Source organism: Leptosomus discolor, chromosome 6 (assembly GCF_034619465.1).
Source record: "Leptosomus discolor isolate bLepDis1 chromosome 6, bLepDis1.hap2, whole genome shotgun sequence".
NCBI lineage: Eukaryota > Metazoa > Chordata > Aves > Leptosomiformes > Leptosomidae > Leptosomus > Leptosomus discolor.
The window spans coordinates 48,939,586-48,955,856 of record NC_141396.1 but is presented as its reverse complement, the minus strand read 5'-3'; the positions used below and the strand labels follow the sequence as shown (position 1 = coordinate 48,955,856).

At 39.3% G+C, this 16,271-nt stretch overlaps 1 protein-coding gene across 2 annotated transcripts in view; it reads right to left on the bottom strand.

Annotated features, from left to right (window-relative positions):
* The window catches only part of MYO3A (myosin IIIA), a 109,684-nt gene that overhangs the window by 31,634 nt on the left and 61,779 nt on the right, over positions 1–16,271 (bottom strand). For both annotated transcript variants that reach the window (XM_086466637.1, XM_086466638.1), the window contains exons 17-21: positions 15,298–15,508; positions 13,124–13,271; positions 4,484–4,637; positions 3,309–3,397; positions 1,695–1,824 (exon numbers count right to left, since the gene is read on the bottom strand). In XM_086466637.1, coding sequence (XP_086322763.1) covers positions 1,695–1,824; positions 3,309–3,397; positions 4,484–4,637; positions 13,124–13,271; positions 15,298–15,508 — 732 coding nt within the window. The remainder of the gene's footprint in view (positions 1–1,694; positions 1,825–3,308; positions 3,398–4,483; positions 4,638–13,123; positions 13,272–15,297; positions 15,509–16,271) is intronic.

The window sequence follows — 16,271 nt, the reverse complement described above, 5'->3', positions numbered from 1 at the left end:
AGGTACATTGGAGTGGTTTACAGACACTGATCTTCTAAAGGAATAATGAAAATTCTGCTGAGCTTTCCATCATGTCATGCTATGTTGATAAACCCCAACCATTGCTGCATGCTGCCATTGCTTCTGCTAATAACATAACACTTCTGGAATCTCATACTCCACTGGGAGAGCCTGTAATCTCTCTGTGCTCAGCTACTATCAGTAAAAGGTGGATAAGAATTGGATAAACAGCTGCAAATACACAACATACTGAGCAAATGCATCAGGTATTATGTGATGATATCAAGTGCTAAACCTCCCTTGGGCTTAGCTGAATATCACAGGGTTGGAAGGAAAGAGAGAGGATTACTCACACCTAACTTCAGCTATCTGAAAGTGAGGTGTCTACAGGATCCCTGCTGTATTCAGTGGAGAGAGGCACCTTCAGAGGAGATTTATCCCATCCTAAGAGAAATACCTGAGATAGGCAAGATGAGCTGGACTCTGCATAAACCTCTACATTTCCACTTATTCTAGATCAATAACCTAGATCAGAAATCTTACTTTTAGTTGGCTATAGCTGGATGGTTTGGGTCAGTTTCGAAACGCTACACACAGTGTTTCATAATATTTAACAAGAAGACGAAAACAACCTTCACAGTTATCTTGCAAAACACTACATAAGACTTTGGAACAGTTCTTGGGACCATCTGGGCCCTGACTTTGGCTCTACAGAAATTATGGTTTAGTATCTCAGCAGATATCAACAAGTCAAAAAGTTCAGGCAAGGACATTAAGCTCAGTGTTCTCCCAGGAACACTGACTTAAAATAGACCTTCAAGACCAAATTTTGCATTTCACCAGCAAAGCTCCCTTTGTGAAGAACAGGAGCCTTGCCAAAACCTCAGTTTCTGTAAGCTACGATAACATTTTAAAGAAATTTCCATTAGGCTCTTCCAATTTAGCTTTTCTGTTCTGCTACAAGTACATCTCCCATGTAGTTGTACAAGAAGGTAATGTTGTAAAGTACTTACTGTATGGCATCAATGCCATCATGCAGAGAGTAATACAACACAATAGCAACCTGGTTGTAAGGAGACTTACCCATCATCCTAAATGGCAGGTAGAACACTGTGCAAGGACCTGGTTCAACTAAGGTGCAACTTAGGAGTAATTTCTGTAGAGCCAGTCATGTTCCTCCACCCCAACTCATGAACTCCCCGAGGAAAGGCTCACTACTAGGACCCCATCAGTTACCTATTGTAAAGGACTAAAAGACTGGGGAAATAGAGAAGTGTCTCCTCACTCTTTGCAGCAGATGTTAGGAGCCCCAACCCTGGTTCTTTACTACTTTAGAGAAAAATTGCACTGAGACAAAACAGGCAATTTATATATGCCCTGTCCAAAAAAGGCCAGTGACTTACCTGATCCTTTCTGTTCAGTCCTCAACTCAAGGGATGCACTCCACTCCCTGTCTTGCTCCCCTACCCTGAAGAGAGGACCCTGAAAGAAGCCTCTACCACTTCCTTGGCACTTGACCAGACCAATCCCTCCCCTGCAGCTTGAGATGGCTGGGGCTCCATTCTGTATAGATTCTAGGGTTGGAAAGTTAAGCCACAAAGTGTATAATGTCATCAATAAATGGTCATATGAAACCTAGCAATGGTCATTACGAAGGCTAGAGAAGAGTAAGAAGATTACCACAATAGCAATACCTGTTTTTGTAAGAGGATGGGTTACCAACTGTCGCGTCAGATTGTTTTCAGATGATCGCAGTAGCAGTACAATATCAGCTGGCAGGGTATCTCTATTTTTGGCTAGGAATCCACTTGCATTATATAGAACCTGTTTAAAAAATGCATTTATGCATCTTCTGGGCTTTTGAAAAGTAATTGTAAATTTAAGTGTATCCTTGTCCTCCTTTACACCAGTATATGTGTAAATGCACAATTAACGATACACTTGTTTTTAACCACATCACACAGGATTACCCATACGACTGTATAATCTTTCTGTCCCATTCATATCGTGCTGTACTGGACCCAGGAGTTACCACTCTTCCTAGAGATCTCTGTATTAATTGTAGAAGAAGTTTGCAAAATCACAAACTGCATATTGGCAATTGAAATGGCTCTAAAAATTCCAGGAATGGTGTACCTAATTTAAAATGTACCTCCAGGGCTCTACCTCAATGATGTTGTAAAGGACCCACAAGAAAACCTGTCCTGTGAAGAAGAGTAGAAGATACTGGCACATTTAATTTAGAAAAAACCCTCGCAAAACGAGCCAGTAAGAGTCTTAAATTACAAAAGTGGCTTGTAAAGGAAGAGGAAATAAATTGTTCTCCAATTCCACAGTAAACAGGACTAGGAGTAATGAACTTACAACACAAATGGAGATACGAGTTAGGCAGTAGGAGAAACTTCCTAATGAAAAAGCTTGTTGAACACTGCAAAGGGCTGACGGGGTACTGGTAGAATCCCCATCTTCAGTGGCTGGTATCAGGAACTGTACAGGGAGAGCTGGCTCTCCGCTTCTCAGCAGTGAGATATGCTATGCTGGTGAAGTGTAATTCAGCTGGAGATGAGGTTCAGAGGAGGTACTGCAGGTCTTTTCATAGCTGGCTATCTTACACAAGGGGCAAGTTACCTTCCACCAGCTGATGGGCAGCATGTTGCCTCTTTTCAGGCCAGCAGCTCCAGTACTGCACAGACCAAACATAGCTTCCTATGTGAGACAGCAATGCCCACTCCATACACTTTAAAAGAGATCAAAAGGAAGTGTTTTCACAAGGCAACATTCAGGTGACCAGTGGCATCTTGCTGCAGTGCGTCAGCAAATCCTGCTGAGTTTGAAAGGCATGTGCAGCAAGTCACCTTGTACAGGAGGGTAAGACATTGCTCATGAAATGAAGCAAAAAGCAGGGCCTGTGCTATCTATCTGGACAATGACAAAGTACAGAACTAAGGAAGGCTGATGGGGTGTAGAACGTAGTAGGAAGAATGGAGCTGGATCCTGATTCAAAGCAGTGAGAACAAGCATGGCGCAGGACTTTGGGGAGCTAAAGGGAAGAGCACTGAGTTGCACTGCACAATGGTTATGTTTTGATTCTTCTATAATACTGTCGGTTCATTTACCTGGTGACATTTAGGAAAAATACACTCCTGCTATATAACTTTTCAATTTACTTTTGATGTGTAAGGCACTTCCAACATTTCCATGTCAGGCCTGAATAGATAAAGGTTGAGAACCAACTCAGCTGATCTCTTCTATTTCCTTCCAGCCCTACCATTCCACAATCCCCAACTAATATCATATAGGTCTCTTACCTTTCCTGCATAATGATAAATCCCAAAGGTTAGATCTACTCTTTTGGGTCTCCAAAAATATTTTGACTTCAAATTATCTTCGAATTTTTCTGAAAGGAAACACATAGCTTGTCTTACTGGAGTTATTGTATAATAATTGTCTTCTGAATCTGTATCCTCTAAGGATATTGCCTGACTTCTCAGACCATGAGGAGACACAAAATAGACTCTGATGTTTTTAAGGACAAAGATACCATAATGGTCTTGTTACAAAAGGCACTGGATAGAGAATATGGGAGCTCTTGGATCAGTTACTTCGTACCAATTTTTTTTCTGTGTGACCTCAGAAAATCACTTGCCTTTCCAAACTTTTGATCTTCATATATGAAACAACATAGTAATCCTTCCTAAGGATTCCTTGGGGAATTGTGAGGAAACATTTGCCAATTGATTGAGGGCCTCTATACTGTAGACTAAAAAGTATGAGGATAGAAAGACAACAAGCTCATATAATTGCTTTAGCATGGGCATCGTTACTGGATATTATTAGGATTTGTGATTGGGTGTTGGTTAAAACTTTCATCTGACACTTTGAACATTCAAAAATAAGTAAAATAAGGATTTATTTGCACAGAAATCCCACTGAAATAACTAATTTAACTGTAACTGCAACTACTCAGCAGCACGGAAATATTCAGGATCTGAATCACTACATATTTAGGTGTTTCAATTTTAATTTCTGAATAGAAAAAAACCCAGGAAGCATAATTTGCTGAAAGGCACTGAGGCAGCTTTGCAGCTATTACCCTTAAAAAGTACTAAAATTGTTGTTCAGATATGGCTCATCAAAAATCTCAGAGCTGAACATGACTCGACTGTGAAAAGAGTGTTCTTGGCATATGAACCTGGAGTTTTAACTCAGTTTGATCTTTATCTTACCCTGCAGCTAAAAATTACTGAAGGCAGGGGAATTCAAAACCTGGATCAGCACCTTAGGTTTATTTGTACTCTTCATGTTTCTTTATCAACTTCAAAGACACAACCATCCTCGCATGCATGCCTCCCTCAAACCCACTGTGACACTGGAATATGGGCTCACTAAAAACACAGCTAGTATGCGGCCTAAACTGGACACACCAAACAGACATCTAACAGGGAGACATCCAGCAAAACTGTGAAATAAACCATATACTTACCTACAAGTGTCTGATCTGTTGCTTGTGGGAATCGACTTTCTTCATCCAGCAGGGACAATAAACCCATAGGTTTCTGCAGGAACATATCTAAGAGGGGCCTGTTGTCCTCATATTCTATAACTCTTGCATCAACACCCTCATATAGGTATTCATTCTGTAACAGGCAACAGAAGGCATGTTTTGTCTATGTATACAGAACAACTTCAGAAATTAATTCAGAAACAATTGTAGAAAATTAAAACTACATTGAAAAAGTACGGCCCGGGGCTAAAGACATCAAGGTTTTGCAGGAACAAATGTCAGTTGGGATATATCACACTGTCAGGCTATAGATTTAAATTTACCTTTGGATATGTAGGTGCTTCTGTAACGGGTCTGTGTGGCAAGGTTTTTTGGTAGCGGGGGCGGTTACAGGGGTGGCTTCTGTATGAAGTTGCTAGAAGTTTCCCCTATGTTAGATATAGCCAATGCCAGCCGGCTTTAAGATGGACCCGCCGCTGGCCAAGGCCGAGCCCATCAGCGACAGCGTTTTTTGCCTCTGTGATAACGTACTTAAGAGGGTGAAAAAGTTGTTGCGCAGCAGGAATTGCAGCGAGTGAGAGGAGTGAGAATACGTGAGAGAAACGTTCTGCAGACACCAAGGTCAGTGCAGAAGGAGGGGGAGGAGATGCTCCAGGCGCTGGAGCAGCGATTCCCCTGCGGCCTGTGGTGAAGACCATGGTGAGGCAGGCTGTGCCCCTGCAGCCCATGGGCGGTGGAGCAGATGACTGCCTACACCCCGTGGAGGGCCCCCACGCCGGAGTAGGTGGATACCTGAAGGAAGCTGTGACCCCGTGGGAAGCCTGCACCGGAGCAGGCTCCTGGCAGGACCTGTGGCCCGTGGAGAGAGAGAAGCCCACGCTGGAGCAGGTTTGCTGCCAGAGACCCTGTGAGGGGGGCTCACGCTGGAGCAGTCGGTTCCTGAAGAACTGCACACCATGAAGGAGACCCACATTGGAGCAGTTCATGAAGGACTGAACCCATGGGAAGACTCACGCTGGAGAAGTCATGGAGGACTTTCTCCTGTGAGGGGGACCCCACATTGGAGCAGGGAAAATGTGTGAGAAGTCCTCCCCTTGAGGAGGAAGAAGTGGCACAAAACAACAGAGTGATGAACTGACCCCAACCCCATTCCCTGTTTCCCCCCCTGTGCCGCTTGGGGGGAGGAGGGAGGAAAATCGGGATCAAAGTTAAGCCTGGAGAAGAAGGGAGGGGTGGGGGGAAGGTGTTTTAAGATTTAGTTTTATTTCTCATTACTCCTCTCTGAGTTAATTGGTAATAAATTACACTTTTCTGTAGTCGAGTCTGTTTTGCCCGTGACGGTAAATGCTGAGTGATCTCCCTGTCCTTATCTCAACCCCACAAGCCTGTTTTTTTTTTGTTTGTTTGTTTTTTCTCTCCTCTGTCCAGTTAAGGAGGGGGAGTGATAGAGTGGCTTTGGTGGGCACCTGGCATTTTGGCCAGGGTCAACCCACCACAGCTTCCTATGGCATATTTGGTAAAGAAAGATGCTTTCAAGGAATATGCAAGAATTAAAGAAACAGAGTTGAAGAAGATGAAGTATAGTGTTTGCAGATGGAGACCTACCTCAGTGTCTATTTACTTCTTTGGTCTGCAATGTAAAAAATATTTCTTAATCATTTAGAGCTACATTTACATTCCAAATTCGTTACTCAGATCTATGTGATGTACAGTGGCCAAGATTTACAAAAGTGACTACAGATTACAGAGGCCTCACTTGTTTGAGCCCCCTTCTCAAACACCTAGAAAAGTTCTTACGTGGAGAAGAATAGTGCACACACTTTCTAATAGTTAAAGAATGGTGTACATACATTATAAAATTAAATAAATTGTCTCAGGTTGGCCTCCACAACATTTTCACTCCTTTTAAGGAACTAGGGAAGGTATTCAGCAAGATTAAAAAACAATAGAAAAGCTGGTGGGGTTTTTTGTGTGTTTTTTTTTTTTCTCCTGAAGACTGCAAATATCTGGAATCCTACCGGACTGAGAAAAACCTGATAACAAACGCTGTGTCCACAGTGTGTTGCAATGGTTTTATCTTGAAAATAATTTAAATTATAGCTGAAGAATACAAGAATGACTTTCTTTAATCCTTCAGCAAGGCAGAGGACAGCCAAGAGAAGGATGCTCTAGAGACTGCCACCCTCCATTATTTTTGCCTGCATTACGTAATACAATAGCAGTTATCTACTACACAGTGCTCCCATATACACCAGGGCTGCCTTCAGACCTGTGCTGGCTAAACTATGAAACACTTTAATTAAGCCTTTCGACCTACTTTAAAAATCACCCCTCTTCCAAAGGGTAGGACTATAAAAGTGTTGTATTAATGTATGGTGTTAACATCACAGTTGTGCTATCCAGAATCCATTGTGAGAAGAGTGTAATAAACATGAATGATGGCTAATATTAATGAGTTCAAAGACCTCTAACCCTGAAAGACCTCTCCTTGTGTGTCATTCACTTGAGTCTGAATGAGTGAAGAAGGTAATATATCAAGTGTTTTGAAAATGAGTTAAATGTGATACACAACAGAAAAACACACGTTATTAGACTTCATACCTCTTCATTGCTAACCCAGAGAGAAACAGCAAAATTAATAAAATCAGCAACCCTGTCCTGGAAATACAGACCCAAATAAATAAATAAATCTGCTGATCTATTTGAAAGAGAACACAATATATATCTGAACCCTTCCAGTATCCAGATTGATCTAATTTCCCAGGATACTCTTCACTCTAAGGATAGGTTATGGCTCAGTTTATAGGCCTGTACAAGGGTGTAAGCAGTAAGAATCTCTCCTATAACCCCATGAGGGCTCCTCATCTCAGACACATAACATTAACTTCACTCATGTCTCCCCTGGAGCAGTGGACAGGTGGTTTTGCTTTTCATTTTAATCAATGATCTGAGTAGCAGGACACGACAGAAGAGTAATAAACGTATCGGTGATACAGGCAAGAAGTTAATTATATACCTGTAGCAGCTAGCGGCAGGAAGGGAATGAATCCGTGTTATTTCCGAAAGATAACACCAGAGTAGGGGCAGTTTAACCAAGGGCTATGGCTGTACTGACACACAGATGTTATGTTCATGAAACCAGCTGTTACTGCTTAGGATTATCAAGAGTACACTTATCAAGTGGGAAAAGGGAAGAGACTGCTCAGGATGAATCTATCAGAGACGAGTGTTTCTGTGACACTCAGACATTCTCAAATAAGCTCTCAGAGACAACCCATCTAATGATTAACTTTTTCCAACTTCAAATGCTTGTCAGAGAGGCTGGTTTAGAGAGCTGATAAAAGAGTTCTGCTTGAAACTGAAAGGAGGTCTGTAATAGCTGTCCTACTACACCATAACAGCAACATCTGCTCCCCTCCTTGCCCGGCCAGTGTGGGGCCTGACCTCCAAGCCTGTAGCGTATGTGACCATTCGGTCTCCTGTGTCTGCACCTCAACAACTGAATGAGGGCCAGTACTGACAGTTTCAGTAAGGCTGCTGTCTGCCCAGCAGGATACGGAAGGAGTTCACTCCATCACTTCCCATGGGCTCCCAGAGGATGGCTGACAACCAAGTCTTCCAGACACCAGTGTGACAGATGGCTCAGAAATAAGATACCGTATTACATTTTCTCATGCAATGCTGGTCTTCAACCATATTATTAGGATACAAGCAGCAAGGATAAAAGCCTTAATGATGCATATCATAAAACTGTAATGAAATAGATCTTATTTGAATTAATAAGCTGAATCAGCTTCAGGATTTTGTAATCCCCCATGATGTTTTATGACAAGAAAGCTCCTTAAAATAGCAGCTGCTCATTGAAATTCTAAAGCATAATCCACTAGAAAGTATTCCTATGGATGGGATGTCAAAGGGAATGACTGAGTTACACTAATACTTGGGCTCCTATCTCATCTTAGTATTGCATGATATATTTTTTGTGATCAAAACTAGCTAATATTAGGTTGTGCAACCTGATTTCACTTAATAACAAATGAATTATTAAATGCACTAGGAAATGGTCTGCATGTTTAATAAAAAAAAAAGTAATGGCATTTTGCTGAGAACATGGTATCATGACGCTCTGGTCTAAATGGGAACACTGGAGACTTATTCAGAATGAACCTTCTCCAGCTTAAAGCAGAAGATTAAATTGTCATATGAATGTAAAATAAACATTGCATATATTTAATGCAAAAAGTAGCATTCTTACACCTGACAGTAAACTTGCCACTTTCCAGAATGTTTTAGGTATTTGACATTACACCTTTTACTTTTTATAGAAGAATCAAAAATGAGAAGAAATGGGAAGGTTGACTTGCTGGACAATGTTACCTGCAGATCATCGAGATGACAGAATTAACTTACATTAGTACCTTACATGTAAAGGAAACAGCTTGAAGGACAGGACTGAAGGTGCAAAAGTTGTGCTTTGCTTAATATTACCATAATAAAAGCTTGTGCCAGCATTCATTCCACTTAACTATAGACACATGAAAGAACTGGGTAAGCTGAGAGCCCACATATCCTCCCCAGTCAGTGGAGACAGAGATGTACCTATTTGTTTCCACTGACTACCTGGAATCTAAACTATCTTTATCTTAAACCATAGTCCCCACTTCAGCCTTTCTGTTAAATTAGGGAAAGGAGACTGCATTCAGGACTAAAGAATAAAAAGAATAAAAAGAATAAAAGTCTTTATTCTTAAATCTAAATATTAAGTCAACAATAAAGAATAAATTCCCTTAATTTTGACTTGAGTCCTCCACATTGGCATGCAGACACTCTGCTCTAGCAGAGCACATGAGACACTCAGGCTCACCTGAGCCTCGGGTGGTGACAGTACCACTGTTCCTTCCTACTATTCCTATCACTTCTGAGGCCATATTTTTGTAGGCCACACTTCCAAGAAAAGCAAAACTGTAAACACTTTTCAGATTTGGATACAGAAAAGAAACCACTGACCACACCAAAAACATGTCACCTTCAACATTGAAAGACAATTCAGCCTTATCAGTTCATTTACTATGTGGCTTCATTGCTCAAGCTGCCAAAAAATCATTCACCTTCCCTAGTTATATAATCACTACTTATTATGTTGACATGGGTTAATTGAGAATTAGACTATAATCAACTGATTTAGGCCTTGACTTCCCACTGGATATGTCAAATTTCATCTTATTGCATGTGGTATTGAATTGAACAGGGCAAAACAGGGAAAGAAATGTACCTATAAGTTTTACTTCTCTTGAAGGAAGAGTGAAAAAAATTAACTTCTGCAGTCTTCCTTGGGGAGATTTACAGGGTGCAATGCAGTGCTGTGTTTGAGGTTTCTGAGATAGCACAGAGCAATCCCACATGTCCATCTGGCATTGCACAGGGCTGGGGAGAGATACTAGCCTGGGTCCCCAGCAACAGGATAGCTCCATCAGCATGACACAGCTTGGGCTAATGAAAAGTCAACGCAAAGGTCTCAGTGACTGCTAGCATCAGCCTTCTTGTAAACATCACTCCTGTCTTTTAGTATTAGACACTACAAGTGTGTAAAGTTAGGCAGACGTGTCAGTGAAAAGCTGGTGTCATCCTATTGTTTGGCTTTTACATAACTCATACTTTGTATCATTAACAAGAACAATTTCAGTCATATGATACTGAAAATATTTCCTTTTTTTTTTCAATGTATAGAAAATTTGCTAATTCTATTTTATATTTTCCTGCAAATACCTTTCTTTTATTTGTCTGCAGGGAGGGCCTGTATTTACAATTAAAGTACATTACTGATGTTAACACAGGAGAGCCATTACAGTGAACATAAAAGATTCTGAAGCCACCTGCTTTCTTGATGACTGCTCTTGTGACGTAAAACTGGAACAAACACATTATAAATAAGTGAAAAGTGATGACTATGAATCATACTGCAAATCATCCCATGCCATTGGGCTGTAATGCAGAATAATACTTTTGTCATTTCCTGTCTCTGAAAGGGTGGGGATTTACACCCACACTTGCACAAACTTAATCTATACAGACCATTCCGCACTGCTGTATTAATCTCTTCGGAGACTGCTACAAGATAATATAATGAAATTTGGTGTAGCAATGTCACGTAAATCAAAGTAGACATCTTGGTTGGTATTACAGGCAGGATGTGGACACTTGTAATAGGAATATTAGGACTAGTATAAATTAAATATCAATGGAAATGTGCGTACAAGCACCAGAAGAAAGAGTCTTAGAAGAATGGCCTGTGATTTGAATGAAGAACATAAAATTAAGGGAAATGTTTACATCAAGACCAGAAGGCTTTCACTCACTTAAACCACAGAGCAGACAGCTAGTGAGTGGAACACCCTCTAAGTCTGACAACAGGAGGATGACTGCAATGTTACAGCACATCACATACGCCTTTCCTTTTCCTGTGAGCCCACCAAGGAAACAGATTGTACGGATAAAGATTCCACACAAGCAGATAATGACCTTGCCTAAAGATTATGGAGGCTGAAGTAAATAAGGTTCTGAGGAAAAGAGCTGCCCTGTAACAAATGATGATTGCTAAAGGGCATAAATGATCTGTCCTAAAACTATTTCAGCAAGAAGAACCTAAGCGACATGATCTGGTGTCCCTTGTTCTCTGTGTTGCTCACAAATGATCCTGGCCAGACCCCTTAGATGCACACATCCTGGTGCTTTCTACATGGCTGTGCATCAATGAAATTGATGACAGAATGAGTGGGAGTGGGTAAAATTGATGTACTTAGAGATTCTGTAAATAAAGATCACCTTCCCCTTCCGGAAGGTCTGTAACTGTCATACTAATTTCCTACAGGGAGAAATGGATAAACTGTGTGCTGTCAAAATCAGAAGTTAATTTTTTCCCTCACCTGCTAATCAGCAAAATAACCACCCTGACCTCTCTGCAGCAGGGCACGTGCAGGAGAGCAAACTGTTCCTACGAGATGCTGACACCACAAACCTCTGCATTAACATAGGCCTGGCCAAAATGTTCTGTATTAGGATATCTAGAAACAAGTAAAGGCAGATTACACTCAACCGAACCCAAGTCTAATTAAAAAAGATGAGGAATATTAAGACAATATGTGCGTGTACAGTGATAGGGTTAGGAAAGCCTAAGCAGCAAAAAGACAACTAAGGAAAATGTGGGCCTGAACAGGTGTGGATGATGTCGAAAAGGCTGAGATACTCGATGCCTTCTTTGTCTTGGTCTTGACTGATAATCCCAGGTCCCTGGGACCAGAAGGAAAGTCTGGAGCAAGGAAGACTTACCCTTGGTGGGGGAGGATTGAGTTAGGGAATACTTGAGCAAAGTGGATATACACAAGTCCATGGGACCTGGTCAGTGTCAGGATCTGGCAGGAATAAATATCGGTGCTGCAGTCTGAGCTATTCCCATCTTCCAGCTGTTAGAAACAGCAGTAGCCAAGTGCTCTTTTTGTGTGAATGTATGCATTTTGGAAAGATGTTGAAGTAATTATAGTAGTTCAGGTTTATTTCTCTCTGATTTTTAGGTGGTATTAAAGACAAGGAAATACTTGTGATTGAGAATCTCCCACATAAATCTATAAAAACAAGTACAAGGTCTAAGACTGCAAGACAGCACTTCTGGCTATAATTGGAACTAGGATAAAACACTGATCTGTATTTAAAAAAATTCCATTTTACATAGATATATACACCTCTAGACTGACACATGCATGTACACACCTGCATACATAGACACATTCCAAACTTATATCTGTCTCATTCTTAAAACAAACAGTGATAAAATACTCTTTTTCTAATAATAATTAAAGTTAGTATTCGGCAGGATTCTCATCTATGTATCACAAACCCCAATAATTTCAATAAAACAGAGAAAGTATTATTTCACCTAAAATTTGAATGTTGACTGTTCTGCTCATACAGAATTCTGGAATATTTCCATTTTCAGCAACATTAATATTTTTTTTCCCTGGACATGTTGTTTCTCATGTAACTATTTACAAATGTAAGGTTGTATTTTGTGAGGGTTTTCACTCTTCACTTCAATTTCATAAACTTTCATAATCACAACTCTATTCCTTTTCTCTGTTTTATATCAAATTATTTAGGTTAAATCCATTGTTATCTAGCTTAGATGATCTCGTTGCTAAATAAGAACAAAATAATTGAGATATATCCAGTTTTTAATAATGGAATTTCAGTGTTTATTAAGCTTATTAGTAAGCTATTATGAACACTGCACTTTAAAAATTATCTTACCACTCATTTATTTTTCTACTGTAGCATCACACATTACATCACTCATGTTATTCCTCAAGAAAACAACATTACATTTGCATCAAACCTATTATCATTGTGATATGTTGCTTAGATACTGTAAATTTCAGGTTTAATGCATTTTATGTAGACATTTTACTTGCAAATAGCAAGCACTGCTTCACAGAATACATACCTGGAAAACATTTGTTATAATCTGCATTTTGCAACCTATTACAGAGAAGGAACAATGTGGTTTCTTGAGACAAGGTTTTATATGTTCAGCAATATTAAAGCTTTATCAAAATATTCAACACATACCTGTTCCCAGGCAAAGACATGTTGATTGAAGTAGAACTGAATTTGTTCATTGGCAATGTTGATACAGAGTTGTTCAAAAGAATTTTTTTTGAAATTCTCAAAGCCAAAGATATCAAGAATTCCAATGTTCAAACCATCATCATTTCCACTGCAAAGATTAAATAAACTTTCTATTGTTATATCTTTATTTTACACCGACTAGCTTCATTATTATTTTACAAAAGGAAATAATAGGCCAAATCTCTATGCCAGTTAAACAGGATCATTTTTGTTGAACCAGATATCTCTTAAAATATTGTTTGAAATACAGTAAATACACATCAATTCAAAGATGACTGTATTTGCAGACCAGATACACTGAATCACATAGTGACTGAGTCAACCGATAAGCATATAGAGGATTTACAATTTTCTTTTTAAATTAATATTTGCTAGTTATTATTCTATTGTAAAAAGTTGACTACAGCAGAGACACAACATTCAGTTCTTCTTATTTCTCTTGTAATAAAACAGGTCTTACTCACCAGCATCTTGAAAATAAAGATTGTTGTCATTAAATATTATTTCTTCATATTATTTATTCACAACAATTAAAACTGCTATTTTAACATGAAAGTCAAAAGAATGAATAGCTAGACCTTTCATGCATCTAAAGAACTACTTTAAGTACTGGAGTGTGTTATGAATTTAAATTACCGATTAAGTTTCAGAGAAGTACTACTAGTAAAAACTTTAGTTTGAAATTCTAGCTAAGGCATTCTGAGAGATACGTGGTCATATCTACAACTGGAAAAAGCTCTAATATGTGTATTTACTTGCTGAAAAAAAAATTTAAGAGGATATAATTTTATATCAAACTGAAGTTGACATTAGTGTCTTTTCCTAGCTAAATTAAAAAAAAAAAAAATCACATTCTATCTACAAAACCTCTTTGAGGCGCTCTCTGTAACCATTTTCAAATTTTTTTTTTTGATAAAAGTTTAGGAAATTGGATATGAAGAACCAGCCTCAAGAGACTCATGAATAGTACTTGAACCTTTTTGTGAAGTCCATATCAAACATGGAAGCGTTTCATTGTGGAGGGATCAAAGGGAGGGATCAAATTTGGTGACTATTTTATCTGTCTGGAAATTACATTTTTGGTGAATGGACTCCTGAAATTTGTCTTCCCCATTCCTTCTCAGAGCTAATTACATACAAATATCAAATACAAATTATTTCACTACCACAGAACCAAAGCGGACTTCTGGGTTTTTTTTTTGTATAGTGAACATTTCGGGTCAAATTTTCTCCCTCCTCACCAGCATAGGTATTCAATTTGAAAAGGGCTTTGTAACAGGCATGTGAGAGAGGCACACAGGTTAGCAGTGCTGCCCCACCTATCATCAATTTTATCCTATCACTTATTGATTAAAGTTCTGTTTATTGATGCTCTGCTGTAACCAAATATTTAAAAGTTTAGACAAATTTTAGGATTGCAATCTTGGCTTTCCTCTGATGCTTAAAAAAATAATATTCCAGAAAATCCAGATTTGCAAACCAAAACTATTTATTATTGGTATTCCTCTTCAGGTAGTTATAAGTTTGCCTCTTTTCACTGCTATTACCAGCCACAGAGGGCCATGACCTATAGGACCTACAATGCAAGCCACATCATCTCTTGGATTGATTTGCAAAATGTGTTACATCCTCATTCTCAATACCTTTCTTGTTTCTGTGTTTAAAATGTCACCTTGTAAGGGTATGGTGGACATTAATCTCAGTAAATGCATTTGGAAACTACTCTCACACATATATGAAACCACACTCAAAACAATAGTGAAAGAAGCAACTGCATCAATGCAAATAAGAGCAGAATTTGACCTATGCAATCAACAGAAGAATGTCAAAAGTTGACCCTGAAAAAGTATAAAGAAAAAAATAGTTAGTATCTAATTTACAAAGGGTTAAATGAGTAAAGGTCAAAGAGGAAAACACCAGATGCCTGTGCTATCCATATCTACTGTGTTTTCACTGCATACTATGAATAGGATAAAATCTTTTATTTACATGGTGGTGTCATAAACAGAAAGGTAGCAGAGAAAAAGTAGAAGAGAACAACACTAAACACTCTAGTGTAGACGATATTATACCCACAGAAAAATCTCTCTTTATTGTGGAAAAGCTTCTTTTACCTTAAATGTTTGTCAGGTTTGAGTAAAGTGTTGATGCGATTGACTATCCAGCTAAAGAGGCGCCCATACAGTGCTTTGGCCATGGCATCTCTGACATCAGTGGCCTTTTCCACAGTGTTGGGACGAATAATTGTTTCTCCTCGAGTCACCACACAGTGAGAGGTAAGGGCCTCTTGCAGTTCATCTGCCTGAATACACAGCAAGGACGCACCTAGGAAGGAAGGTCACAGGCATAGCTCAGAGGCAGATTTTGGAAGGAAAACCAGGCATTTTTGCAATCAAAGCTGCAAGTGCAATGTATTATGAACATGGGCCAAATCAAAGTCTTGAACTATGACTAACGAGGGTGCTCACACCAAACAACTGTCAGTATCTAATTTAGTCACCAACCTTCCTAGATTCCACTGCATTCAATGCATAGGTGATTCAAAGCAGAGGCCTTCGGGTTCTAAATTGCTTTATCAAGGAGGTTATTTCTCCAAACTGTCTTCGGAGAAATGCTAGAGAATCTAGGTGACTATGTCAGGAGTAAGTTGTGAGGTGTGAATATCACTCTCAGTTATAATCCATCCCTGTAAGCCACTGCTGTTCTCCTTTTGCTGAAAAAAAGGGGTGCTTCTTTCCCAGTTCCACAATATTTTTCTATCTATGGCAGGAAAATGTGTAAGAAGATAGCATGAAGAATTCATTATCTCCCCACCTGTAATTACTGAGAAAGAGTAGCAACTTGAGAATCTTTGCCTCTTTCCCTCCTCTGCCTCCCAGCAGCCTATAATGTAAGGTATCCCTTCTGAAGAATTAGTAAGTCATATTTCAACAGGCACATGTGGGGAACAAGTAATAAGTATCTGAGAAAGAAACTGGGAAAAAAAACTATTCAACGTGTTAATCAGGTTCTCCATCAAATGTTCAAATAATCTTGGAAAAATTCCAAAGATTTTCCTTTCAGGCATCTGCAGTATTAGTCATGTTTC